Source organism: Larus michahellis, chromosome 16, assembly GCF_964199755.1.
Source record: "Larus michahellis chromosome 16, bLarMic1.1, whole genome shotgun sequence".
NCBI classification, from domain to species: Eukaryota; Metazoa; Chordata; class Aves; order Charadriiformes; family Laridae; genus Larus; species Larus michahellis.
The window spans coordinates 1723538-1750974 of record NC_133911.1 but is presented as its reverse complement, the minus strand read 5'-3'; the positions used below and the strand labels follow the sequence as shown (position 1 = coordinate 1750974).

The following is a 27437-nucleotide window of genomic DNA, read 5'->3' as shown; positions in this document are numbered from 1 at the left end:
TTGATTAGCCTCGATGACAGGAGGCGCGTTGCTAATTTATGGCATGTTTCTTTCTTACTAGGAACAAGATTTGAGCATCCCTGGCAGGGAAATTTATGCCACCGAACAGAGCTTGCTGGAACGGTTGCGTCTGGGAGCGACGCACAACGCTAAAAAAAAAAAAAAAAAAAAAAAAGCGAGATTTAAACAACAGGGTAGCCAAGGATGTAGCTAATGAACCATCACCGAGCAAAACAACCGACATCGGGTCAAAACCTTATGTAAACAGACACCAAAGCACAGCAGGTTGGCAAATCGATATCCTTAGCGGTCCCAGCCGCTCCCAGATAAGCCCGTGTTTCTACAGTTGTTAGGTAAGCGCTCCTGTTTTCGTGTGAACCGAGAGAATAAACGGATACTCTCAGCTCCCACCTCGACTGATTTCAACCACCTGAGGTTCTCAGAGCTTCCCCGCGGCTGCAGATCCTTGGGGCGCTGCCCTCGCTCCATTAGCGAGAGGAGGAGAGAGGCTCCCCTTCCGCCGCGCCCCTGCGTTTACGCCCCTGTCACCGCCCTCCAAAACTCGGGCCGCCGCGTGACGACGGGCGCTCGCCAAATCAAAGCTCGAAGGCTGAGCGTCACGTAAACCCCAGGCCGACGAGGATAAAGCGCGTTTCCTTGGGAGCTACTCACGTTGGCCTTGGACGGAGCAAAGGCTACGAGGTTAATGCCTCGAGCAGTGGGCAACAACAGATCTATTCGGCTCCATTCCCCCCGTAGAGACCTACCATGTGGGCAAACGATGTCTTCATTAAAATTTAATTCCTCTTCCTCCTCTCTCTTCTCTTCATTTGATTCATCTAATTTAAAAAAAAAAAAAAAAAAAAAAAATACAAGGCGATTGCAGAGAGTTCCCCTCCCAAGGAAAGGAAAAAAAAAAAATCTTTAGGGGAAAGAAGCGCGGTTGCCTTTCAAATTGTGGCAAACCCCTTAACCCAAGGGAGACTTTGGAAGCAAATTTGTTATTCTCCAATGTCTCGGCCTCCAGGCAGGCGGGATTACAGCCTACAGGCCACATAGGAGTGCTTTGAAGTGCGAGGAGCACAAGACGGTCCTTTGTGAGACTACAAAGGATGCATTTGTTCCGGCTAAACCACCCCAGGGGTTCGCTGTTCCCAAAGATCGCAGAGTTTAACCTAAACACAGCCTAGGTAGGAGCGCGGGGAGCAGAAACCTTCCCGGAAAAATATTAGTCCGCTCTTTGCCTTGATCTAAACCAGATGCCGCCTGACAAACTAAGGGGGAGCCTGCCAGGGGGTTGACGAGCCCCACATTAATGTAGAAATTATAGTTAAGAACCACAAGAACCATAGCTCCAGAGACAGAAGCGCGCCGGCCGCTGAACTGGAGCGTCACCAACACAAGAATGTGTTACTAAGAGCCTCTAACGACGCGCCTAACGAGCCCGTTGGCTTGTGAGCCATTCTACCGGCCTACCTACCGGGAGTTGCAACCTGTTGTGAAACCAAGGTGAGCAGCCAGGAATGAAGAACCCTTATCAGGACGCGCCGCTGGGCAGCCCATCGGCTCCCGTTTCACTCAAACCACCTTCCTGCCCTCAGTCACGCCAACAAAAACCTCCACCAAATAACCAGTTTCCAAAGGTTTTAAAGAGCAGAAGGCAAATAAAAACCCCCATCTACTCTCACGGACTTGTGATGTGAGCACAGAAGAGAGTCCAATTCATGATTATTATTTTTTTTTTCTTTCCTAGGCTGTGTTTTGCCAGAGCCGGGCTGTTTCACCCACAGACCTTCCCAATAAACACCTCCATCCCTTCCCCAAGGTAATTTTCCTGTTTCTTCCTCCCCTGCGCTCTCGCGTTCAGATAAAAGCCGATGAAAAGCTCACGTGTCTCGGGCGGTAATTTTACACAGTTTTGTAAAACTACTTAGTACTTCGTCTTCTTCTCCGGGTACGAAGATCACCCAGCAGTTTTGAAGCTTATCAAATAAAAAAGCTCCTTAAATGAAACTTAAATGAAGGAGCTTTTTTTTTTTTATTATTATTATTTGATTTATTATCCTTTCCTTCCTACTCATACGAGGGAAGCAAAACAGCTACAGGAACACCTGACGTGTCTGTTGCTGGGAGGTATCAGTCAGAGCTGGTGGGTCTCCGCAGCGGCAGAACTACCTTTGCTTTGTGCGTTTCCATTCATTTTTCCGTTGCTGTGCTCCCCGTCTTCGTCTTGCTCGTTTAATTGCTCCAGAGCCAACTGACGCCAGCTGCGCAAGGACGCCTTTCCCACCCAAAACCCGTCGTTCCTGCAGAGAGAGAACAGCAGTGGCACCGCGAATCCCAACGCCGTTCACTTTCGGAGCCCAAACAGTAAAATGTTTGGGGGGTGGGGGAAAAAAACCAACTAACTATTTAAGCAGTTAAAAAAAAAAAAAAAAAAAAAAAAGATCTCCGACAACGTTTGAAGTTGTCAGGACTCACATACCCCTTGACTGTTATCTTCAGCAAGTTCGTAACGGTTTTGTAGTCTTCGTTTAACTGGTTTTTCAGTCGCAGGATTCGACACCTTTCCACCACGCAGTCCTTGCAAAGTGCTTTGACTGGGGGGGAGGGGAAAAAGAAACACAATTTACGGTTATTTCTTGTGCGGCCGAGCCCCTTCGCTGGTTTGAACGCCCTCAGACAGGTATGTACCAACTATCCTGCCTCGCCACCGGCGATTTCACGTGGAAATGAGGAGGTCCCTGGGGTTACTGCCAGATCAGGCCGCATTTGAAGCTGAAAGAAGCGTAAAACGCTTCCGATGAGGTGTGATCTGTTCCGCCAGCTTCGCAGCGCTGGTATCGACAGTCTGCAGTCACGGCTGCGAGCCAGGTCACGCCAACGTACAGCCACGGGAGGCAAAAGGCAGGAGGGTTTAGGCATACGCAGGGGTGGGGGGTGGGGGGAAAAAACCCCAAAAACAGCGTATTGTGGCACTTTGCCACTTAAAATCAGAAGAGAACAACTCTCCCGCAAAGCTCCGCTGGACCTAGAGGAGTGGAAACCCTACAGCTGGGCGTGGATTTTCATCTGGGAGCAAGAGGGTCGCGTCCAGGGAAGCGGCGCATCCGATCCTCCGTGCCTCCCAGCCGTACTCAAGGGAAAAAAACAAAAAAAGCCAAAAAAAAAACCAACCCTGCAGGCGATCTTCCAGTTGACGAATAAACATTGGCCTGGTTTGGTTTCCCCCCCCCACCCCCCCCCCCACAAAGGCTGCCTGCGTCACAGCAGTTTCCGCCGGTTGCGTTTCTTCCGTATAAGCTCCTAGTAGGAGCTGAGCTAATTTGGTCTCAGTGGGAGTTATTGAGCTCCTTTATGAAAGAAATTCGGCTCGGGGCTCCATTAAGGGATGCCCAAAGACTGTAGGGGCCGGGCTGACCCCAAAAATCAAAACGCGCGACAGATGCTCGCGAGACAAGCGCAAAGGCTCCCAGGTACGCGCGGCCCTCGCGTGAGACGGCTCAGGACAGGCTGGAGGTGAAGGACAGTAAATGATTTTTTCTCGCCCGGCGCGTATCGCGCTGCTCCGGAGCGCGGGCTGCTGGCAAGAGGCAGCAGAGATCCGCACGCTGCGCGAAACGCTGCCCACGCAGGATCTGTAGGTGCTGCGAGGCACCGAAAATCATTTTCAAGAGTCTGGGGGGGATGTGCGTGTGCGTGTTGCATGTGCAAGTTTTGTTATTTTCCAGAAATCAACTTCATAAAACCATCCCAGGATCACGGTTTCCAACCTAAACGCGCCACCGCTTTCTGAGAAATTCCTCCATGCGCTTCTCTTCCTAGAGGGAGCAGAACTCGGGTCGCAGACCAATCGGACTAACTGCGTTTGTTTGAATGCTAACGCAATTAGGTGATAGGAAAAGGGAAAAAAAAAAAAAATCACCCGGAAAGAAGAGCGCAGCGCAAAAGCTATGCGCAGAAATGAAGTTATGATGATAAAGGATGGCTCAAAACGGGGCCGGGACCACAACAAGGCCCTACAACGCGTTCAGCGCGTGAGAGGGCGTTTTCCAGCCCTCCGCCTTACCGTTCAGCCGGGGCCCGCCGCCGTATCTCCTGTAGAAGAAGTCAGCCACGTACTCCGATATCCTCTTCATAATGGATATTTTATCGGGATGGAGCTTGCCGTGCGCGCACAGGCAGGCTGTGTTGTCTATAGGCTTCGGAGGAGTAGACTCATCCAGCCATTTCTGCAGCCATTCCAGGGAGATGAAGTCGTACGGGGAACCTGGGGAGGGGGGGGGGGGGGGGGGGGGAAGAAAAAAAAATACACGAAGAGAAACAAGCCTGTATGTGTCAGCGAACATACAACACAGCAGATGGCATTTTATAATTACTCCGATATCCAACGGTACTTTTAAAAACATCAACAAGCTATCGCCGTCGATTCAATCTCCGCGGTGCGAGTTTTCAAGCATCCGATACCGCTTCCCCCCCCCGCCCCCCACCCTCCAATTCTCGTCTCCGTATCGCAGATTTAGAAGAGGGGAGCTATGTGAAATGAAGGCACGCAAGAAGCGGCGGTCATTTCGAATTCAAAGCAAGCGACAGGGAACAGCGGAGCGCTCCAAGCAGGGCTGCCTTCAGACTGCTGAGCCTTTGAGGGGGGAGAGCAGTCGAGGAAAGGGGAAGGTTTTCTTATCGGCCACCAAGGGACAAATAATAACATTTAAATTAGGATCACACATTAAAGGCAACAGCAGCAAGTAGAGGAGGTCAATGCTCGCCCTGTCCCTTCAAGCGCCCAAAATGTCAGCGTTATTCTGGGCTTCTCTCGCAAATCTGGGCGAGAAAACACTGGCACATTTTAAAATTTACAGCGCAAACGGAAACTTGCTCGCATTTTTTAGCGCGAGCATGATTTTTTTTGAAACAGAGCGGCGGGCTCGCCCTTGTTTGCCAAAGGAGAAGCACCTCGCACAAAGCCAAGGTTCAGGAGAGGGTCAGCGTCTCCACGAGCCGGGAAACAGCTTTTGGTCTCGATACGGAGACCCAGTATCGACGCGCGAACCCTCCTGCGAGACGACTGGGAATTTCAGAGGAAATTGAACCCATTCTGTGCTGACACGGGGAGGGCAACGCTGAATCCGAGGTGAAACGTAACCATTAGTTGCACTTAACACAAATCCTCAACGTTTCACGCAAAGAAGCGACAGAGAAGCGACAGGAAAACACTCCGGCTTCTTCCAGCTTGCCCTGGATCTTTGGGAAGCCGGGCTTCAAACCCTCTGCAGGAGAAATCAGCAGTATTTTCATCTTATGCAACGCCATCAGAGACAACACAGCCATGACCTCCAGAGAACCGCAACGCTGTCAGAAATGGTTTGCTAGTTTGGGATGAAAGCTGCCTCCCCCGGAAAAGTACGTTTTTCTGGGGCAGGCTACACAAAGCTGGCAGAAAACGTGTCTGCACAGCTGCGGAGAGCATCCCAAGCTCCCGCGGGATGGGAGCCGGAGCAGCTCCGGGATAACGCTGCCTCCAGCTGTGCCCAGCAGCAGGTTGTGGGTGCCCTCAGGGCACTGCTTGGGGTCCTGCCATCTTCAAATTGGGGCAGAGGTGCTTTACCTACACCGGTAAAAAAAAAAAAAAAACCACCACCCTTTTGAGATTTATTCCTCCGTCGCGCTAGAAACGCCAAGAGCAAACGATTCTCTTTCTGCTAAGGGAGAGAGAAAACACCCCGGAGCTGTGCTTGCTGCTCCTTTCGAACGGTGACTCACGGCAGAGTCATACCTCCACCGCAACTTTGACTTAACGGTGACATTTTAACACCGCTCAGACTCGCGGGGACTCGGCAAGATGAGCTGCGACACCCTCCTGTTGGTGAGTTAAGCGCCCGTCGTCTGCAAAGCCGGGTTCATAAATTGAAGAGGCAGACATTTACGGGAGCCGGGGAGTCTGCTGTTCGGCTACTCGCATCTCCCTGCCGGTTCTGAGCATCGAGCAACGAATATTAAGAGCTAAAAATCAAATTGTCTAACTGGCCACGCAATTAAACGCATTTTAAAGTCTTTAATTACGGAGCTCCTGGAGTTTTTAGGAGATGCACGCAGCGGAGAGGAACTCCCCACGCTGGATGGGCAGAGCAAGCACCTCTACACTTGTTTGGAGGGCGACGGGAGAGAAAAAACGAGGAGGGGAGTAAAAATCCTCGTGCTCAGACATGCTAAAGTGACAAGACACAAGGAGCAGTCGGAAAGGATTAACCCCAGTCATTCATCGGATGGACCTCGAAGTTTAGCCATGCGCCTTCGAAACACTGGCGGGGATGAATTAAATCGTTTTCTGCTGGAGGTCAGGCATTCTCCTGCCCTGTTACCTGCTGATTAATTCGGATCAACAGCTCCCAAACTTGCCGTGAGCTGGCAGTTTGAGACCGGCCATTTATTCTGCCTCGATGCTACCGAGCGCTAACAAGACAAGCTGCTCACCGGGCAGAAGAAAACAGTCACAATGCATGGAAGCACGCAGGAGAGACTGATGGGGAAGGAGCGAGAGGGAATTAGCGACGCCGGAGGCCATGAGAATGAGCAAAAAACCCGGAGAAAAATAGGTTAAGGCAGAAAAAACAAGAGAGGAAAAACAAATTCTAAGCACGCGCGAAGCAACAACAGACGGCTATCGCTCTTCCTCTTCCGAGGGGGCTACGGCTAATGCCTTCCAGCGAAGCATTAGGCCACAGAAGCGAGTTGTGGGTTAGTTACAACACATCACTAATCTTAACAAGGCTCTACTACAAAATACTACCACAATATCTTACAGACCAGCTTCAGCAGGTAACCTTTTGTAGAGCTCCTTCACCTCTTCGTGTTTGATTTTGCCTCTGGCCACGCTCTGTTTGCGCATCTCGGCCATTTCGTTGCACCACTCCTCAAACTTGCAGTTATCCCGCTCGACCAGCTCCTGCAGAAAAGCTGTTGGGAATGAAGGAAAAAAAGCAGTCGTTTCAAGGAAAAACGCCAATTATGGTAATTATCCCCGCCATCGGTTATCTGGGGATAACGGCAAGCCTTAAAAAATTCCCCCCACGTGGCTACCGACACACGAGGTCTTCCCGAAAGCCAAGCCCGCGGACGTTGCTCTCTGGGATGTTTATGGTTGTAGATGATTAAATGCAACTACCCCACGCCGTACAACAACGCCCCAAGAAAATAATTTACTCGGGGCTGGTCGCCGCTTTTAAGAGAAATCCTTTGCTTGCGAACAAACCTACGCCGAGCGCTGGCAGTCGTGCCGAGTGCGGCGGGGTTTGGCGAGAGGCTGGAGAGCCGGAGCGCGGCAGGACGCTGCCTGCTTCGATCCCTCCCTGCTATTCCTCTCGCTCCGGCCATTTCTCTGCCTCCCACCGAAAGCAAGGCCCCGTCATTCCCAAGGGAGAAAGCGAGAGCTTCTCGTCCTACAGATACATCCGAAGCTCATCCCGACGTGCAGCCCCAGGGGAGGCGCGATCGCAGCAAGAGGGGTCAAGCACGTTGCAAAGCCAAGGGCAAAAAGCCCTCAGGAGACGGGAGATAAGCCGGGGCAGCTCCCGGTGTCGACGGGAAGGTGAAGAAAACAGGAAATTTTGCTGTCGCCGATGGAAAAAACCAAACAAACAAATCAAACTTCAGCAGAGGAAAAAAAGATTAAACGCTTCCCTCGCAGGGCTGGTCTAGGGGAGGGGGAAAGCACTGCTTATCTGAAGCCTCTTCCTATTTAGCAGTATTTCGAAGAGCTAAAATATTTCCCCCGAAAGGTTAATGCTTGTGTGGCCAGAGAGCACAATATCCACCTCGGGGAGAATCCACAGCGTTAAAAAACAACCAGTTTGAAGCCCTTGAGGTCAGCGCCGAGTTATGTCTCTCCACCGTCCCGGAAAAGCCGCTTTTAACGGCATCAAAGCAAAATGCCTCAAATTTACAGTTGCATGAAACCTCCCCGCAACCGCACGGCTCGACTGCTGCCCTTCGCTCCCTGTTCCCTGGCAGGCTTCCACGGGAAACAAAGGCAACCGCGGGGCCACGCAGGAATTCGGAGCTGGGTGGAGAGGCTTTTGCTGAGTTATTGTTTAGGGCAGAGGGGTAGGAGGAAAGGGAGTGCAAGAGAGCTCAGGAAACAGACTGAAAATGCGGATTTGAGGCAGGAATTAGCGCCGATTCCCAAAGCCGCGGAGATCGGAGGGTGGGTTTTAGTGGCGGTGGGGCTGGAAAAGGTTTGGTGCTGTTATTGGTGGGGAGGGGGGGGGGAGAAAGCTGTACGATTTACCCCCTTCGCATCCAGATAACCTGAACAAAAAGGGAGGTCCAAAGGGGACGCGCCACCTCCGCTGCCCCCGCTTCGCAGGAGAGGGAAGAAGGTGGAACGCACCTCCCTCCCCGTCAGCACCAGGGGCCTAATTAATATTTCTAATCGAGTAGCACGCAAACGTGAAGCATCGTTAAATCCACAGGCCAAACCTACAGGGATTTCTGCCACCCCCAGCAATTCTAAAGCGAGACACGAACCCGCTTGTACAAAACTCTTGTTCAGGGCTTGGATCCTCTTATTTTCATGCCGTTTAGTCTCACTACGGCAAAAGATTAAGCACTCGCAGAAGAAACCTGACATCTGTCAGGATTATTCACCTCCAGCACAGTGCGTGCACTGCCAATGACATTTAATCACACTGTTCTCCTTCGCCTTCAGGAACCTGAGCGGTTCCTGCGGGATCTCGGCTGCGAATCCCATCACTCCCGCCGCCGCACGTGGCTCCCAGCGGGGTGATCTCCTCCAGCTGGTTACGACAGCGAGGTCTGAGCGGGCACAGGGGTGGGATCGGCAGGCTAATATGATTTAAGTGCGAGGGGTTTCGCCGGTCATGACACCAAGTCTCCATACAGCACCTTCCGGGCTCCCGGAAAGCAGTTGCAAAAGGGATTTCGAGGAAAAGCCCGCCTCCTGGCCCTCATGGAGCATCCCAAGACGAGACGCTGAGGCCAGGAGAGTCAAAGCTCACTTACTTACCTGGTACTTCGACGGTCAGAGATTTCTCCCGGGTTTGCAGCCTGTACACCAGCATGTAAGCATTGCGGGAGCAGTGAGTCCCTTTCCCACATTTCGGTTTACGAGTCTGGGCTTTAGAAGGTTCCGCTGCGGTACAGAAGGCAAAAAAACCATCATGAACACACAAGCTCGCTTACTGATTCTCCGTTAACGGGACGAGTTTGCCACCTAGCCGGCTTCCCTCGCCCCGCTGCGCCCTGCCAGGCATCTTTGTGCCAAGCATTGGGCTTGGCACGAGCCAAAATTGTATCCCAAAGAAAGACCCAAATCCCTCCAGCGTTTCTGGAGGCAGGGTAATTCAAAGGGACTAAAATTAGGAGTCTGCTCTCAACCGCCCTCTCCAAGAGCCTTTCTTCTCTCTCCAATTAAACCTCACCGCGCCAAAAAGCTGCCCTTGCAAAAACATCCCTTCTCCCCTCTGCCTCTTGTTCTGGTGTCCTGGCACCAAAGAACGGAGTCAAACCCTCGGGGAAGAAAAGTCTTGTTTACAGGTGACTGCGTATGTGACAAAACGCACGCTTTCACGGAGCGAACGGCCGCGGAAACGGTCATTTCAGAGCAGCCGGTGGCGCGACGTGAACTCGTGTCGCAGACAGGCTGCCAGGCGAGGCAAAAATACTTACCTACAGCTGCAGCTTCAAAAATCAACCCTTTTTTTTTTTTTTTTAAATTTAAAAAAATTAAAGGAACAACCCTCCACGGGTCAAACTCTAAACGGAACGTTGACATATCAAGAAAAGCATCTGCCTTTCCCAAATTCTGGAAAAATTCACGTGCCTTTCCCACTCGTACCGTCCAGGGGACTTCCTAGACACTCTTTATTTGCGTTTTCTCCAAATATTTTCTAAATTGTTCCCATCTGCGGGGCCAGGCTGCAGGACTCTTCCCCACAGCAGCCCTCTGCTTTACGTTACTGACCTTCTCCTGCTGTCGCAGGTATTTGTAACGAAGCAGCGTCTCAGTTTTGCTTGGAGTAGGCAAATAGCATCAACATTGGATAAATCTACTAAGACTCCCAGCCCCCAGAGGCTTCTAAACGCGCTTTTACTCCTGTCCTTCACCCAGCCTTGTATTTCAGCAGGAACGCTTACTTGCTGTTAAGCATAAACCTTTACAAAATCGGTTTATTCGCATCCGATTTTGCTCCGCTGGGTAACTCGGGAGGTGAAAAAGAAAGGCTGAGAGACCTCTTTTTCCCTTTCAGGGCTTATTTTTCTATCTTACACCACTAGATGTCTAGCCAGCTTCACAATTCGCTTGCAAGCAAGCGGCAGTCGAACATTAACCGGATGAGAAAGCCTCTCCCGTGGCAGGCGGCGTTTATGTACGTCGCGATGAAATGCAAGAAGCTGTTTACTAGCAAGGGAGCTGAAAATAAAGCGGCACCGTGCGGATGCGCGCCGGGAAGGAAGCGGGAGAGGCAAGGGAACGTCCCAGTCCCGCTCAAGGGTGCGCTCAGGCTGGCGCGGCTTTACAACAAACTAAGGGAGCAAATACATCCGAGGGTGTCTTTTCACGCAGCTGTTAATTTAAGGATGCTTTAAAGAAAGGCAACGTTTCATGAAGTCCAATTGCAGCAAAGCACGAGCGTCCCGGTGTTTCTGGGAACGGACCGCTCGCATTGTAAGCGAAATTTCTGGCATTAAACTTCCCTGTTTCCCAATACTGCAAAGCGTCCGGCGCTAAGGAACGCTGAGCGACCGCAAATCCGAACACTCAAAATGCCAATTTAATGGCCGAACCGTTCCTATATACCCACTGCAGACCCAGAAACCCACAGGTCCAGCCTCAGCCCAAGCTCTCTGAGAAATCCAGACCCTGTCCTGTCCCGGGAACGCGGTTATCTGGGCAGCAACGGGACATTGCACAAAATGAGCCGGCAACGGTAGAACAGAAGAACATAAAAGAGAAATAAAAAGTGTGAAGTAAAAAGGCAGTTTGGGCTTCCAAGCCGTTATTTGGCTTAAGATTTTTTTTTTTTTTTTTTTTTTTTTTAACAGAGACTCTTCACTGCCTCCAAGTAAAACTCCTCAGTGGAAATAAAAACATAATGTGTTAGGGAAACTGAAAGTAATCTTGTTATCTGTTCCCAAGGCTCCTTTCGCACAGCGGCCAAGGAAGCAGCAACTTGTGTTTCATCCCGATAGGCAACTTGCTGCCCGCGTTATCAGCGCCTTATCTGTCATGCGGCAGGCAAGAGAAATACTAGAGCGGAGGAACTGATCACGAGGTGTGCGTAAACACTCACACGGGCCTGAAACGAAGACAATCTGGCTGCAATTAACAGAACTGCCGTTTCACACATTACTCCCAAGCCGTGACAGCACGCGTAGGAGCGCTTTTGTTTTACGAGTAACAAGGGCCTCCACGTATTCAGCCTCCGTGTTTTGGGTGAAAAGAGTTATTTGAAAAGGGCACTCACAACTGAAAGGTTTTACCTAGATCTTCCTCAATCCCCAACTGCAGTTTCTTCCCCTCCATCTTTTCTATGTCTTCGTCGTTGAACTTGTACCACTCGCCCGTCTGCGGATCCTTCACGTGGGCGATGTAGTGCCCGGAGTAGGCGCTCACGCCCCGGTGTATGAGGACGGCGCTGAGTTCATACACGTAGACGCCATCTGGAAGGAAAGTGGCAGTTACGTGGCGCTCCGGATGAAACAGAACAAACCTTTTGTCTCCCAGCACTTAACGTTTTGGCAAGGCAGCAGACAAGGGCTGCACTTGAACCAGCATCTCTCCGAGACCTCCTTAAGTAGGTTGCGGCTTCCACAACCCACTTAGCGAGGCAGTTATTTGAAACGCGAGCTTCAAACAACTCTTGACATAATTTTTCATCAAAAAGGGCATTCAGGGGAGATCTCCTCTCGTCTGCCGAGGGGCGGCAGGTAAAGTTAACGAAACACAGCGCAGAAAACTCACTTTTTTGTTCCATAAAAGGCTCCATGTCAAGCAGCTCGGAGAAGCCGATGTAGGTGTTGAGCTTTTTCTTATGGCCAGTTTGTCTGTGCGGAGGCAAAGCTTCGGTTCAGGGGGGACAGCAAATAACAGTTCACACCTCAAAATAACCCCCCTTGAAACCCACCGAGCATCCCCAGGGAAGCTCATCCACGCACTCAATCCCCAAGCTCCCAAATCAAGGCAGACAGAGAGAGGGGAGCAGGTGGCTTCCCAAAGAGCTTGCCGGCAACCCAGGGTGCTCCAGCATTTACAGCCCACGCTCCGGCGAGAGGCTTACCTGTCAAACACGAAACGCATCAGCTGCAGGTTGAGCGTGCAGGGAAGACTCAGCAGCCTGATCTTCCTCGTGGCGTTCTGCTTACTCTGACAAGTTTCGCAAAAATAACGATTGTCCCCTTCTAATTTTTCTTCCTGAGCGGGGAGGGGAGGCAGAAAGAGGTTACCACCAAGTCAACCAGTCCAAGCTACTCGACAGCTGGAGACTGAAAAGCGCACACTTATTTTAACCATTTAAGTCTCTACCCAGCTGCTTTCCAAAATAATCGCTCGGTGGAAAACGCACGCTAATAAACGCGCTTTAACGCGTGGCCATAGTAGGCCGCTCTCACTTTTAGGGAAAATTTTAGACGGAATCAAGCCCTGTTCTCAGGGCGCTTACAAGGCCGCCGGGTTTGCTCTCCACTTGCCTGAGCTGGTTTACACTAAGGGCTACGGAAAAATGAAACAATTAAATCGCCCTTTTACGAGCTCACACGGACCAAGTTAATGTAAAGCCACATTTTAGCCTGCAAACTCCAATCCTCTCGTGCTCAGCCAAACATCACGTGTTGGAGCCATCGCCTACGCCTAAGCAGATCCAACAGCAGGAGGAAGGCAGCGGAAAACTCCAGCTGCCCCAAACGAGGTCACCGGCTGGCTTCCTTCGAAGGAGGAGCAGACAAACTTGAAGTTCCCCGTTTCAGGATTTTAACGCACGTACACAAACCGGTCTTTTTTCATAGCAGACCTTCCGCAAGCTGAGCAACCGGTTTGCTGAGCGCATCAGCGAAGCCGCTGCCCAACAGGCGGCCAGCTCAGGTACAGACTCACGTTTCAGGTTAGTTCTGCCCTAAATATTTTCAGTTGAATCCACACCTCAAACCTCTAGGATGCCGGATCTCAACTTAAGATCTAGGCAAATTTTCAAGTCGAATTAAGAGCACTTGCAGCTGTTCTGGCAGCTATTCCCAGCCCTCCCTAGTATTTTTGAGGGCACATTTTCAAGCAGGGAATGTCTCCTGTTGCCATGCAGATAAGCACCGACATAGAAAACACAAAAAGCAGCCATTCTCCCGGTGCTATCCATGACAAAGCACGCGGGGACTCCTTGTAACACTTCAGGGGACTTTTTCCCAACTTTGCCGGGAAAGCATTTTAACTTTCCCAGCGACTTCGCAGTGCTTTTTGAAGTTATGTTTTGGCCCAGAGCCACTCCTCGCTCGCATGACTCAATCTTCATTTTCTGGATCCGCAGAAAAAAAACAACATTTCCTTTTGCATGCATCTCACTGAGACAACCCAAGTCGCTTCGCTCCGATACCGACCTCAAAGGCTGCCAATTGAAGGAAGGGATTAAAACACCTTGCTAAGAATAGCAGGAGTCAAAACCCAACCAGCTCGTACCTTAAGAAATTCCGTTATACAGTCTGTCAACTGCTTGTGCCCTTGGATGTTTAACTCCAGCTCGTAGAATTTAGACACGAGTTTGGACTCCCTGCCACACTGGTTGCAGCTAGGATTGGAAAAAAGACAAAAAAAAAAAAAAAAAGACAAAACCACATGAGGTCAGTTCACTGGTTCACGTGTCTGAACTCTCTGGCCACTAGTAAACTACTTGAGCTAAAAAACCAGTAGAAGTAGTTGTTTACAGCACAATTACCGCGGTTCACACCTCCACACACGCTGCAAAAAGGTGGTACCTGGATAACAGTATCTACCAGGGAAAGCACCTGCTTGGAACTCGCAGGCACCTTTTTGTACCATTTTTGAAGCAAAACCCACAGCTCTGAGAAGGCAGGAATGAATATACGACACCTGAGCACGCTCTTTTCTTACTGGAGCGAGCAAGACTTGCTCCATTAACTGGTTTACGATTAGCGGGTTTAATCGCCGAATTTTCACGAAGGGATTAAAAGCAGCTGAAGCAGCGCAACACCACCACGCACACAGGATCAGGAAACCCAAGAGCTGAAAACCTCTTACAAAAATGTTTCGGCAGAGGCTTACCTGCCTGCTCCAGCTGTGAGGAAGGACCTTCTCCCTCCCTCAATTACTTCTAAAATGTTTAGATATTTACAGAAAGGTTCTTCCCCAAGACCAAATACTTACACCGTGACATAGGCGTACTCTCCACAGAACTGCTTTTGCACTATGTTTCGAACATCTGGGTTTTTTTGTTTGGATAAAGTATCTTCCAGCAGTGACATGAAGAGCTTTGAAAACTCCTGGGCATCCTGGAAGAGAAAGCCAAGTCCCTTAACAACACGCCACAGCACAAAGCCCAATCACAACCTCGTCGCTAATTTACTGCAAATTACCCCAGAGTCCCACACACAGGCTACGCGGAGGCTCTGGCGTGCACTGAATAGAGAGAACAGGAAAAAAAAAAAAAAAAAAAAAAGAAAAAAAAAAGACCAGTCGGGAGAACTAAAGAAAAGAAAAGAAAAGAAAAAAAAAAGAAAAAAAAAAAAAGAGGAATTTGTCTAAAAGGAGCGCGAGGCCCCCAGCATGAGACCACGGCGTGAGTTACCCTGGCTCCCGGCCAGCCGCGCCGGGTGGTTTGACTTCTGCCCCGCTCCTCGCAGGGCTCTGGAAGGGGAAAAAAAAAAAAAAAAAACAACAAAAAAAAACACAAAAAAACACACATTCCTGCAGAGTCTTCTAGCCTGTTAATGCTCCTCTTTCAAAGCTCGGCATGCAATTCAAGGTGTCCCTGCTTGAATTGTAGGTGAGAAGGGAAATTAAAGCACCCCAAAAGCGAGAAGCTGCACTGTGAATTTGCGCAAGGCTCGGGAGCCTCCCCACACTCATCTCAGGCCCTTCCTCTCCCATCCTCGCTCTCGTCTTCCAAAAACAAAGGGGCTTTGGCCTCTCCCGGCTGTCCTTTAGTATCAACCGGTCGGTAGTGACCGCTCCCTTCCCCTCCCGCATCCTCCCGAGGAAACGCACGCCGGCGCTCGGGCTCTTCCTCCAACAATCTCCCTCTCGCTTCTCAAAAGCATATTTTCAAGCCGTGCCTTTCTCCTGAGCTCTCATCAGCTTCAGAGACAGCCCCGCAGGACTCAGACGAGGTGCTCGTCCCTCTCTATCTGCGCTTTCTCTGCCCCACGCGCTCACACTGGACCTTGGCTGGCTCTGGGTGACTTGACCGAGGCCTTCTCGCCCTGCGAGGGCCCTTCAACCCCCGCTGAACTACCCACTGTCAACAATTTCCCTGCCCTGGGAGGAGCAGCCCACAAAGCACCTGTGAAAGGACCCTCAGGGATCCCACCCCACACGGTGCCGGGGTTGATCAGGTGCTAACAACACTCCCCATCCCATCCCATGCTTCCTGGGCTCCTCCTGATCTCCCAACAAGGAAGGGAAGGGCCCTGAGCACCACTTCTCCCTTTGTGTTTGTACCAAGAAGCAGATCCCGGCTAAAAGAACGTAAAAGAGACGCTAAAATAACATAAAAAGGGCAGTTTCACGCTGCTTTAAAGAAGGTAATTACTCCAGGGGCGTGCCTCAAACCTACCTGCTGCTGCCCCGTGTCCAAGCCCAGCGCCTTGACGAAGCCAGAGGGATCGATGTATCGCCTTTTGCTGTTCTGCAGCAAGGCGAACAAGTACTGCAGGTGTTCGCAAATGGTCTGAGGCTCGTAGTCTATTAAAAACAACAAGTTGCATAAGTTACAGCGAGTAACGCAAGGCGAGAGGTAACCGTTCCAAGTAATTCGCTCGTCCTTTCTTTGTAGGGGTAAATTTAATGATTAGAAGCGATAGGTTTTTTTAAAAGCTGTTTTAAATCGTCACGAGAACTGAAGCGGTTCATGTCAGTGATGACAGCAAAGTCCCAGCGCAGGCCAAATATCATAGGAACATAGAATATTTTAGGTTGGAAAAGACCCTTAAAATCATCGAGTCCCACCGTAAATATCCCGCGGTGCCTAGCACAAGCTGTGAGTGAACGGTTTACGCAGCGTGCACAGATTACATGGTAGCAACAGCTTCTTTTTTTACCCAAAATGGTGAGACATCATTTAAAAATACCATAAAAACAGGAACAGAAGAAATCAGGCAGCTGCCCTGATGGAGAGTGCACCTACAGCGCCAACACCATACATAAAGGTACACTGCCCGAGGCCGTTGTGTCCACTGTGCCAGCAATTGGGACCGAAATTTTCGCCCTCCCACGGGGTGAGCGCAGCTCCACGGTAGCGCAGATCAGCCCCAACCCATGTGCTTCCACCCCCAGCACCATCATTAAGCTGGGAACCAGTTTGGGAAGCAGCTCGGCAAGAAACAAAACCAAATCGGATTTTTTAATCAGGTTAGATCACATCGATTTAAGAAATAACCCAGGTAAAGGATGGTTTGCTCCTAAAAGCCGGGTGATGGACTCAAAACCAACGGTGTGGAGATCGGACGAGCGGTTGTAGCTTCACCCAACGATTCTCCCAAGAAACGTTATCCCAAAGCTGATGCCGGCGTGTAAAATTTTAGGAGAAAATGAGCAAAACCACCCACCTTTGTCTTTTGGAATGCCCTCTCCGGCCGCGTACTCGCAGTTGGCGCTGGGACACAAGTAGAGGGCCTGCCGGAGCTCCAAGTTAAGAAACCACATCTGCAAGAAAGTGTTGACGTAGCACGTGGCGCCGAGGTTCGTTAAGCCCACGAACGCGTTCTGGCGTAAGAGAGAAAGCAACAGTCGTCACTCGCCGCTGCAGAAGAGCAAGCAGAAATCCAGCAGTTGGGGCAGCCACTTTATGGCTGTTTTTGTCAGGAAAAAGCCGCTGCGGCATCACGCAGACAGCCGCGTCCCAAACTCCCTGGGGGACACGGGGTGTCACCTCCCCTTGTCCCCATCTTCCCCCAGGGACCGAAACGGGCTTTTCTGGGGGGCTGGGGGGGGGGGGGGAGGGATCTACCTTCTTGCGGCGCTCGCAGTTGGGGTCATCGATGTTGTGGAAGCTGTTCTCATCTATCTCGCCCAGCCAGACGTGCTCCCCGATGCCCACCAGGCAGTTGGGGTTCCCCCGGCAGTTCCTCCTGCAGAACCAGCACCCGTCCCAACTGTCACCCCCAGCAGATGGGATGTCGTTGTCCCCTGGGGAGGTGACTGTGGGGCATGAGGACAACAAGGGGGACCCCAGAATGCTAATTAGAGTGAACGGGGCGGGACAGGGGTCCCCTATACCCCCAAAAAATAGTTAGGGAAAACAAGGAGACCCCTTGGTCCCAACAAGGGATGGAGAACCAGAGGCGGAGGGGGAAAATAAGGGGAACCCCAGGGAAGAGTACAGGACCCAGGGAGGTTCCCTGTATCTGGGGAGCCAGGAAAGGAGAGGAGAGCCCCACAACCCCGAGGGAGTCCCCTATATCTGGGGAGCCAGGCAAAGACAGGGATCCCCCGTAACCCCGGGGGTGTGCGTGATCTATATCTAAAGAGCCAGGCAAGGAGAAGGGCCCCCACAACCACGGGGGTCTCCCCAGTATCTGGGGAGCTGGACGAGGAGAGACTCACACACACACACAGCCGCCCAAACCCCAGGGAATGGGGGTCCCAAAGAAGGGAATGTGGGGGGGGGGGGAGGGGTCCCCATCAACCATGAGGGACCCAGAAAGGGCTGGTGCCTCCCCAGCCTCACGGGAGGGAGGCGAAAGGTGGGTCCCCCCCCGGTCCTGTGGGGTGAGAACGCCGGAGGAGGGAAGGGGGATCCCCCAGGCCCCAAACACGGGGGGTTGGGGGGAAGGTCTGGGGTCCCCGTAGCCCCGAGGGCCGGGGTTAGGGGGCGTGGGGAGGCGGCGGGCGGGGTCAGGGATGGGGTGCGGGCGGTACCGGCAGGCGCCGCGCTGGCAGGGCTCCAGCCGGACGCGGTAGGCCGCTTCGATGTGCTCCTGCGCCACCGCCTCGGGCGGCACCGTCTCGGTCCAACGCCACGCCGCCTTCTCCAGCTGCAACCGCGGCGCCATCGCCGCCGCCGCCTCCTCCTCCCCCCTGCTTTTGCTCCTGCTCCGGCCCGGGCCTGCCCCAGCCGCGGCCCCTGTCCCGGCCCCGACCCGGTCCCGCCCGGCCCCTCCCGCCGCCGCCGCCGCCGCCGCCGCCGTCAGGGCCTGTGACGCCACGCGCGCGACGGGCTGAGGGGCGCGAGGCGCTGACGTCAACGTGCTGCGACGCGCCAGGCGCCGCGGGGCGCGGCCTGCGCGGGGCGGGGCGGGGCCGGGGGGGGCGGCGGCGGCGGCGGCGGCTCCTCCCGGCACCGGGGGCTGTGTGTGTGTCCCCGCACCGTCCGTACCGCACACCCCCCCCGGACCCCAGAACCACTCCCCCCCCCATACCACCCCCCCCATTCCAGACACCCCCCCCCCCGGACCCCTTGCCGCGCTCCCGTACGCCCCCCCCGCCCCCCTACCCTCCCCCCTGCACCCCAATGCCATACCCCTGCCGTACCGTACCCCCCCGGGCCCCCATACCATAACCCCCCCTGCATCCCCCCCGCCTCATAGCATGACCCCCAATACCCCCCCCCATACCATACCCCCCATACCATACCCCCCCCATAACCCCTAACCCCCCATACCATACCCCCCCATACCATACCCCCCCATACAATACCCCTCCATACCATAACCCCCCCTGCATCCCCCCCCCATACCATGACCCCCAATACCCCCCCCATACCATACCCCCCATACCATACCCCCCCCATAACCCCTAACCCCCCATACCATACCCCCCCATACCATACCCCCCCATACCATTCCCCCCCATACCATTCCCCCCCATACCATACCCCCCTCATACCATAACCCCCCCTGCATCCCCCCCCCATACCATGACCCCCAATACCCCCCCATACCATACCCCCCCCATAACCCCTAACCCCCCATACCATACCCCCCCATACCATACCCCCCCATACCATACCCCCCCATAACCCCTAATCCCCCATACCATACCCCCCCCATACCATACCCCCCCATACCATACACACCCCATACCATACCCCCCCATACCATACCCCCCCATACCATACACACCCCATACCATACCCCCCCATACTATTCCCCCCCCATACCATTCCCCCCCCATAGCATACACCCCCCCATACCACCCCCGGCACCCCCATACCATACCCCACATACCGCCCTCCCCCCCCATACACCCCCCCCATACCCCTCCCATACCATACCCCCCGATGCCAGCCCCTGCAGCCCCATACCATGCCCCCCATACCACCCTCCCCCCCCAGATGTCCCCCCCAAACCCCTCCCATACCATACCCCCCCTTATTAACCCCCCCGTACCATATGCCCCCCATAACCCCCCATACCACCCCCTGCACCCCCATACCCCCCTCCCCACCATACCCCTCCCATACCATAACCCCCATATCACCCCCCCAATACCATACCCCCCCATACCATACTCCCCCATAACCCCCAAATCACCCCCCCAATACCATATCTCCCCATACCACCCCCCCATACCATACCCCCATACTACCCTCCCCCCCCACCCCCCCATCATACCCCTCCCATACCATACCCCCCCCATATCGCCCCCCCCCCCATACCACACCCCACATAGGACCCTCCCCACCATACCCCCCATAACCTCCAAATCACCCCCCCCATACCATACCCCCCCCATATCACCCACCCCATACCGTATCCCCCTATATCACCCCCCCCGTATCACCGCCCATACCACACCCCCCCACCCCCTATATCACCCCCCCCATACCCCCATACCATACCCCACACACCACTCTCCCCCCCCCATACCCCCCATCCATACCATATCCCCCATACCATACCCCCCATATCACACACCCCCCCCCCGCCATACCATGCCCCCCCCCCCCCCCCCCCCCCGCGGCGCAGCCCCCCAGACACGGCAGCCGGGCTGGTTCTCTCTCCTTTAATAGCTGTCCCCCATGGGGGGGCCCCCCCAGCACCCCGATTGTCCCTCGCGCCCCCACCCCGCCGGGCACCAGGGCGGCGGGGGGTGTGTGTGTGTGTGTGTGTGTGTGTGTAAACATTTTTGGGGGTCCCGGCCCCCCCACCCCCCCCCCCTCTCCCCCCCGGAGTCACCCCGGGGCAGCGAAGCACCGTTTCCTCCTGGCTTTTCTTTTTTTTTTTTTTGGAAAAGAATAAAATTGGCCAAATTCCCCCCCAAAATACATTGGGGGGAAGGGGTTAGGAGGGGCAGGGGGGGGCGGGGGAGCCCCCCACCGCGCCGTGCCGCAGGTCGATGGGGTACCGGGGGGCCCCGGCGGGCGCCAGCGCCAGCCCCCGCAGGCACCCGGTGATGCCCGAGGTGAACTTGCCGGCCGTCAGGCTGCGGGGGTCCGGGGCGCCGCCTGCGGGGGACATGGGGGGGACACAGAGGGACACATGGGTGTGGGGCCACCCGCTGGGCTCACCTGGTGTCCTCTCCTGTGGCCCCTGCCCCTGTCCATCCCACGTCCCATCCCATGTCCATCTCGTGTCCCATCCCTTGTCCATCATCTGTCCCATCTCATGTCCCACCAGGTGTCCACAGCCCATGTCCATCCAGTGTCCCACCCCACGTCCATCCCACATCCCATCCCATGTCCCACCAGGTGTCCACAGCCCATGTCCATCCCATGTCCCATCCCACATCCCACCAGTCGTCCACAGCCCGTGGCCATCCCATGTCCCATCCCATGTCCCATCCCACGTCCATCTCGTGTCCCATCCCTTGTCCATCATCTGTCCCATCCCATATCCATCCTGAGTCCCATCCCATGTCCCACCAGGTGTCCACAGCCCATGTCCATCCAGTGTCCCACCCCATGTCCATCCCACATCCCATCCCACGTCCCACCAGGTGTCCACAGCCCATGTCCATTCCACGTCCCATCCCATGTCACACCAGGTGTCCACAGCCCATGGCCATCCCATGTCCCATCCCACGTCCATCTCGTGTCCCATCCCTTGTCCATCATCTGTCCCATCCCATATCCATCCCGAGTCCCATCCCATGTCCCACCAGGTGTCCACAGCCCATGTCCATCCCGTGTCCCATCCCATGTTCATCTCATGTCCCATCCCTTGTCCATCCCGAGTCCCATCCCACGTCCATCATGTGTCCCATCCCATATCCCATCAGGTGTCCCATCCCATGTCCATCCCGTGCCCTCTCCCATCTCCCACCCCACGTCCCATCAGGTGTCCCATGCCACATCCCATCCCATGTCCCACCAGGTTTCCCATCCCATCCCATGCCCTCTCCTATGTCCCATCCAGTGTCCATCCCACATCCCATTCCACAGCCATCTTGTGCCCTGTCCCATGTCCTATCAGGTGTGTCCCCTTCCCATGTCGACCCCATGTCCCATCCTATGTCAATCCTCTGCCCCATCCTATGTCTCATCCTGTGCCCCATCTCATGTCCCATCAGGTGTCCCCTTCCGGTGTCCTTGTCCTGTGCCCCATCCAATGTACATTCCACAGCCCATCCCATGTTCCGTCCTGTGTCCCATTCTGTGTCCCATTCCATGTCCCAGCCCATGTCCATCCCATGTCCCATCCCCTGTCCAAGCCGTGTCCCATCCCACGTTTCACCCTGTGTCCCACCCCACGTCCATCCTGTGTCCCACCTCATGTCTCACCCCGTGTCCCATCCCATGTCCACCCCGTGTCCCATTCCATATCTCATCCCGTGTCCCATCCCACGTCCACCCTGTGTCCCACTCCCCATCTCGTCCCATGTCCCATCCCACGTCCACCCCGTGTCCCGCCGTGTCCCCCAGGTGCCACCGTACCGACGTAGATGCTGCCCTGGGTGTTGGCCATGATGTTGGCTCCCGGTGACTCTCCGCTCACCGGCTCCTCCCCGTCCACCTGCAGCCGCCCGTGCCGGCCCTCCCTGCACGGCACCCATCAGCACCCGCACCGCGACCCCCGCCCGGCCCCCACCCTGACCCCCACCCACCTCGTCACCGTCACCCGGTGCCACTCGCCGTCGTTGATGGGGTCTTCAGAGACGATGGTGGCCTCACCACTGCCCAGCTGGTAGCTGTGGGGGTGGCATGGGCTCAGTGCTGGGGGCACCCTTGGGTGGCACGGGGCACCCTGGGGTGGCATAGGGCACCTTTGGGTGGGAGGGGGCACCCTGGGGTGACACCGGGACCCCCCGCTCACCTGAACACCAGGTGCCCGTCCTTCAAGCCGAGGCCAATGAAATCTTTGGCTTTGCCTCCCTCGCCGGGCTCCTGCGGGCGCAGCGGGGCGGTGAGCGGGACGGGGGGGCACCCTGACCCCCCACCCCGAGGAGGGCGGGGGGGGCTCAGCACCCTGATCCCCTCCCCGGCGGTGTCCCCCCGCCCCGCTCACCGCCCCGTGCCACAGCAGCAGCCCCTCGGCGCTGCCCGTCCGCAGCTCCAGCTCCACGGTCTCAGGCGCCTCGGGGGGGCTGCAAGGAAAAGGGGGGGGCGGCTCGGTGGGTGCAGCACCCCGGGGTGGGTGCGGCACCCCCGGGAAAGGTGCAGCACCCCTGGGAAGGGTGGAACACCGTGATGGATGCGGCACCCTGGAGTGGGTGCAGCACCTTGTGAAGGTTGCAGCACCCCCAGGCAAGGGTGCAACGCCATGATGGGTGCAGCACCCTGGGGGGGGTGTAGCACCCCCAGGAAGGGTGAAACACCACGATGGGTGCGGCGTCCCAGGAAAGGTGCAGCACCCCGGGAGGATGCAATGCCACGATGGGTGCAGCACCCCGGGAAGGTTGCAGCACCCCAGGATGGGTGCAGCACCACGATGGAGGCAGCACCCCGGGACAGATGCAACGGCTCGGTGGGTGCAGCACCCTGAGAAGAATGCAATGCTATTCTGGGTGCAGCACCCCGGGGTGGGTGCAACAGCCCAGGGCGGCCGCAGCACCCCTGGAGGGGTGCAACGCCGTGATGGATGCGGCACCCTGGGGTGGGCGCAGCACCCTGTGAAGGTTGCAGCACCCCTGGAAGGGTGCAACGCTGTGATGGATGCGGCACCCTGGGGTGGATGCGGCACCCTGGGGTGGGTGCGGCACCCAGGATGGGATGCAATGGGTGCAGGATACCAGGAGGGGTGCAGTGCCATGATGGGTGCAGCACCCCGGGAAGGGTGCCACAGCACGAGGGGTGCAGCACCCCGGGAAGGATGCAATAATACGATGGATGCAGCACCCCGGGAAGGGTGCAACAGCCCAGGGTGGCCGCAGCACCCCGGAAAGGTGCAGCACCCCCAAGAAGGGTGCAGCACCCTGGAAGGGTGCAACGCCATGATGGATGCAGCACCCTGGGGTGGGTGCAGCACCCCGTGAAGACTGCAGCACCCTGGAAGGGTGCAATGCCGCGATGGATGCAGCACCCCGGGAAGGGCGCAGCACCCAGGATGGGATGCAGGATACCAGGAGGGGCGCGATGCCACGATGGGTGCAGGGCCCTAGAAAGGATGCAAGGGCCCAAGGGGCGCAGCACCCTGGGAGGGTGCAGTGCCGTAGGAAGGAAGGGTGCAACGCAGCGGGAAGGGTGCGGCACCCCGGGAAGGGTGCAGCGCTGCAGTGGGTGCAGCGCCATGGCAAGGGCGCGATGCGGCGATGGGGGCAACGCGGCGACGGGCGCAACGCTGCCGGAAGGGGTGCAGCAGCCTGGGAGGGTGCAACGCAGTGGGAAGGGTGCGATGCTGCCACGGGTGCAACGCTGCAACGGTGCAACGCCTTGGGAAAGGCGCAACACTGCGATGGGTGTAATGCTGCGATGGGTGTAACGCTGCCCATGGGTGCAACGCTGCGATGGGTGCAAGGCTGCCATGGGTGCAAGGCTGCGATGGGTGCAACACTGCGATGGGTGCAATACTGCCATGGGTGCTGCGCTGCAGCCAGGGTGCAGCACTACGGGAAGGGTGCAACGCTGCCATGGGTGCAACCCTGCGATGGGTGCAATGCTATGGGAAGGGTGCAACACTGCCATGGGTGCAATGCTGCAGTGGGTGCAATACTGCAATGGGTGCAACGCTGCCATGGGTGCAACACTGCAGCCAGGGTGCAATGCTATGAAAAGGGTGCAACACTGCCATGGGTGCAACGCTGTGATGGGTGCAACACTGCTATGAGTGCAGCGCTGCAGCCAGGGTGCAACGCTACGGCAAGGGTGCAACACTGCCATGGGTGCAACGCTGCCATGGGTGCAACCCTGTGACGGATGCAACGTTGCGATGGGTGCAGTGCTGCAGCCAGGGTGCAATGCTATGGGAAGGCTGCAACGCTGCCATGGGTGCAATGCTGCCATGGGTGCAACCCTGTGACGGATGCAATGCTGCCATGGGTGCAGTGCTGCAGCCAGGGTGCAATGCTATGGGAAGGCTGCAACGCCGCCATGGGTGCAATACTGTGACGGATGCAATGCTGCGATGGGTGCAACGTTGCGATGGGTGCAACGCTGCAGCCAGGGTGCAATGCTACGGGAAGGGTGCAACACTGCGATGGGTGCAACGCCGCCATGGGTGCAATAGTGTGACGGATGCAATGCTGCGATGGGTGCAACGTTGCGATGGGTGCAGCGCTGCAGCCAGGGTGCAATGCTATGAAAAGGGTGCAACGCTGCGATGGGTGCAACGCTGCGATGGGTGCAATACTGCGACGGGTGCAACGCTGCGACGGGTGCAACGCTGCGACGGGTGCAATAGTGTGACAGATGCAATGCTGCAATGGGTGCAACGCTGCGACGGGTGCAGTGCTGCAGCCAGGGTGCAATGCTATGGGAAGGGTACAACACTGCCATGGGTGCAATGCTGCGACGGGTGCAACGTTACCATGGGTGCAGCACTGCAGGGAGTGCTGCACCGCCATGGGAAAAGGTGTACACCCCCCCGCCCCCCCGCCTTTTCCGGGGAGGCTGCACCCCCTCAGGGTGCAATAGGGCAGGGGTGGGGGATGCAGCACCCGCTGCATGTGCCCCGTCCCCGGCGTCACTCACCCGCGGGGAAAGAGGTGACCGGGCAGGGCCAGGTAGGAGCCGTCGCGGAAAGCAGCGCTGAACTGTCCGGGGGCATCTGTGGGGAGACGTGGGGGGGGGGAGGAGGCGAGGGGGACGGTGACGGGGGGGGGTGGGGACCACCCCCAGCCGCCACCCCCCGCGGCGTGGCTTTTGGGTGCAAAAAGAGGGGGGAAAAGGGGTGCAGGCACCTACCGCCGCCCCCGCTGCCTTCCTGCCAGTCCTGCTCCAGCTCCGCCAGCGCCGAGCCTGCGGGCGACGAGGAGGGGTCGGGGACGGGGTGGCACCTGTCATCCCCCCCCCGTCCCCGTCCCCAAGTGTCCCCAGGTGTCCCCAGTGTCCCCACTCACTGTGCTGGCAGTAGGGCCCGCTGTAGCCCTGCGGGCAGAGGCAGGCGTTGTCCTTGCAGGTGCCGCCGTGCAGGCAGGGGTTGCGGTGCAGGCAGCGATCCTCCTCCCGCTCGCAGCGCGGCCCTGCGGACACAGCGGGGTGCCACCGGGTGAGCGGGGTGGTCACCCACGCGCCACGCACACGTGCAACCGGCACACGCTGCGCGCAGGCATACGCGCACACGCGCAGCCAGGCGTGCGCACGCCAACTGCACGCACGCACGCATCAGGCAATGCGCACACGCACACGCAGCAGATGCGCCCGCTTGCGAACCGCACACAGGCACGGGCAGCACGCGTGCACACGCGGCACAGACGCCCACGCAGCGCAGGCACGTGCACGCACAGCACACGGGCTTCTGCAGCACACGCACACGCACAGTGCACGTGCAGCCACAGCACGCACAGACACGTGCAGCACACAGGCGTGCACGGTGCGGACGCTTGCTCACACAGTGCACACGCATGCACTGCAAACATGCGTGCACGCTGCTTGTGCATGCACCGTACGCAGGCATGCAGAGCACACGTGCATGCACAGCGTACATGCGCGCAGAGCACGCGTGCATCCGCAGCACACATACACGCACAGCACGCACACGCATGCACGGTATACATGCATGCACAGCACACACGCGCATGCAGCACACCAGCATGCACAGTGCGTGTTTCTGCAGCACATATATGCACCAGGCACGTGCACGCACAGCAGATGTGCACATAGGCATGCATAGCGCACATGCACATGCAGTGCGCATGCATGCACGACACACATGTATGTGCAGCACAAGCATGCACAGCACACGCACGCACTGCACACGTGCACACGCAGCACACACGCACACACAGCACACCTTACTGCAGCACATATATGCACCGGGCACGCGCATGCACAGCAGACAGGCCCACATACATGCACAGTGCGCACACATGCACGCAGCACACGTACATGCACAGAGCGCACGCATGCACAGCAGTCATGCACATGCAGCACACAGGCAGGCCCTGCGCACGCACACCGCCAGCAGAGATGCACACGCGGCATGCACGCACGCACTGCGAATGCAGCACGCCAGCACGCACAGCGCACACATGCGCAGCACACGTGCACATGCAGCACACATGCATGCACAGCAGGCGAGCACATGCAGCACGCAGGAATGCACAGCGCACACACCTGCACACACAGCGCACACACATGCACAACGCACACACACGGCACGTGTGCGTATGCAACACGCGTGCGCACAGCGCGCACACCTGCACAGCAGGCGTGCACATGCAGCACACATGCAGCACATGTGCACATGCAGCACACACGCGTGTGCACAGCGCACACACCCACACCGTAGATACGCACGTGCAGCACACACGCATGCACGGCACGCACATCCGCACACGCAGTGCACACGCATGCACGATGCACGTGCACTGCACGTGTGCGTATGCAACACGCGTGCCCACAGCACGCACACCTGCACAGCACGCATGCACGTGCAGCGCACACGCATGCAGAGCACACATGCATGCACCGCACACGTGCACATACAGCACACACACACGCACAGCACACACGCATGCACAGCAGGCGTGCACATGCAGCACACACGCACGCACAGCACACACGCGTGCACAGTGCACACACGCCCAGCACACGTGCGCATGCACCGCACAGGCATGCACCGCGCACACGTGTGCACAGTACACATGCAGCACATGTGCACATGCAGCGCACACACATGCACCGCACAGGCATGCACCGCGCACACGTGTGCACAGTACA

At 56.2% G+C, this 27437-nt stretch overlaps 2 protein-coding genes across 7 annotated transcripts in view; both read right to left on the bottom strand.

Annotated features, from left to right (window-relative positions):
- Positions 1-18339, bottom strand: part of USP48 (ubiquitin specific peptidase 48) — a 31197-nt gene extending 12858 nt beyond the window's left edge. For 4 of the 5 annotated variants that reach the window (XR_012583961.1, XR_012583962.1, XM_074560568.1 and 1 more), the window contains exons 1-15: positions 18101-18339; positions 17190-17310; positions 16789-16945; positions 15798-15925; positions 14390-14514; positions 13685-13793; positions 12300-12433; positions 11984-12066; positions 11503-11682; positions 9026-9151; positions 6808-6957; positions 4070-4270; positions 2486-2600; positions 2176-2306; positions 768-839 (exon numbers count right to left, since the gene is read on the bottom strand). Coding sequence is in view for 3 of the 5 variants with exons in the window: in XM_074560568.1 (XP_074416669.1) it covers positions 768-839; positions 2176-2306; positions 2486-2600; positions 4070-4270; positions 6808-6957; positions 9026-9151; positions 11503-11682; positions 11984-12066; positions 12300-12433; positions 13685-13793; positions 14390-14514; positions 15798-15925; positions 16789-16945; positions 17190-17310; positions 18101-18234 (1966 nt within the window). In the remaining 2 variants the exon portion in view is untranslated. The remainder of the gene's footprint in view (positions 1-767; positions 840-2175; positions 2307-2485; positions 2601-4069; positions 4271-6807; positions 6958-9025; positions 9152-11502; positions 11683-11983; positions 12067-12299; positions 12434-13684; positions 13794-14389; positions 14515-15797; positions 15926-16788; positions 16946-17189; positions 17311-18100) is intronic. The other variant, XM_074560570.1, reaches the window with a different exon arrangement.
- Positions 18340-20171: 1832 nt separating this feature from the next.
- Positions 20172-27437, bottom strand: part of HSPG2 (heparan sulfate proteoglycan 2) — a 65337-nt gene continuing 58071 nt past the window's right edge. For both annotated transcript variants that reach the window (XM_074560514.1, XM_074560515.1), the window contains 8 exons: positions 25616-25738; positions 25461-25514; positions 25248-25323; positions 22627-22705; positions 22435-22505; positions 22226-22309; positions 22056-22159; positions 20172-20627 (listed from right to left, as the gene is read on the bottom strand). In XM_074560514.1, coding sequence (XP_074416615.1) covers positions 20464-20627; positions 22056-22159; positions 22226-22309; positions 22435-22505; positions 22627-22705; positions 25248-25323; positions 25461-25514; positions 25616-25738 — 755 coding nt within the window. In that variant the 3' untranslated portion in view covers positions 20172-20463. The remainder of the gene's footprint in view (positions 20628-22055; positions 22160-22225; positions 22310-22434; positions 22506-22626; positions 22706-25247; positions 25324-25460; positions 25515-25615; positions 25739-27437) is intronic.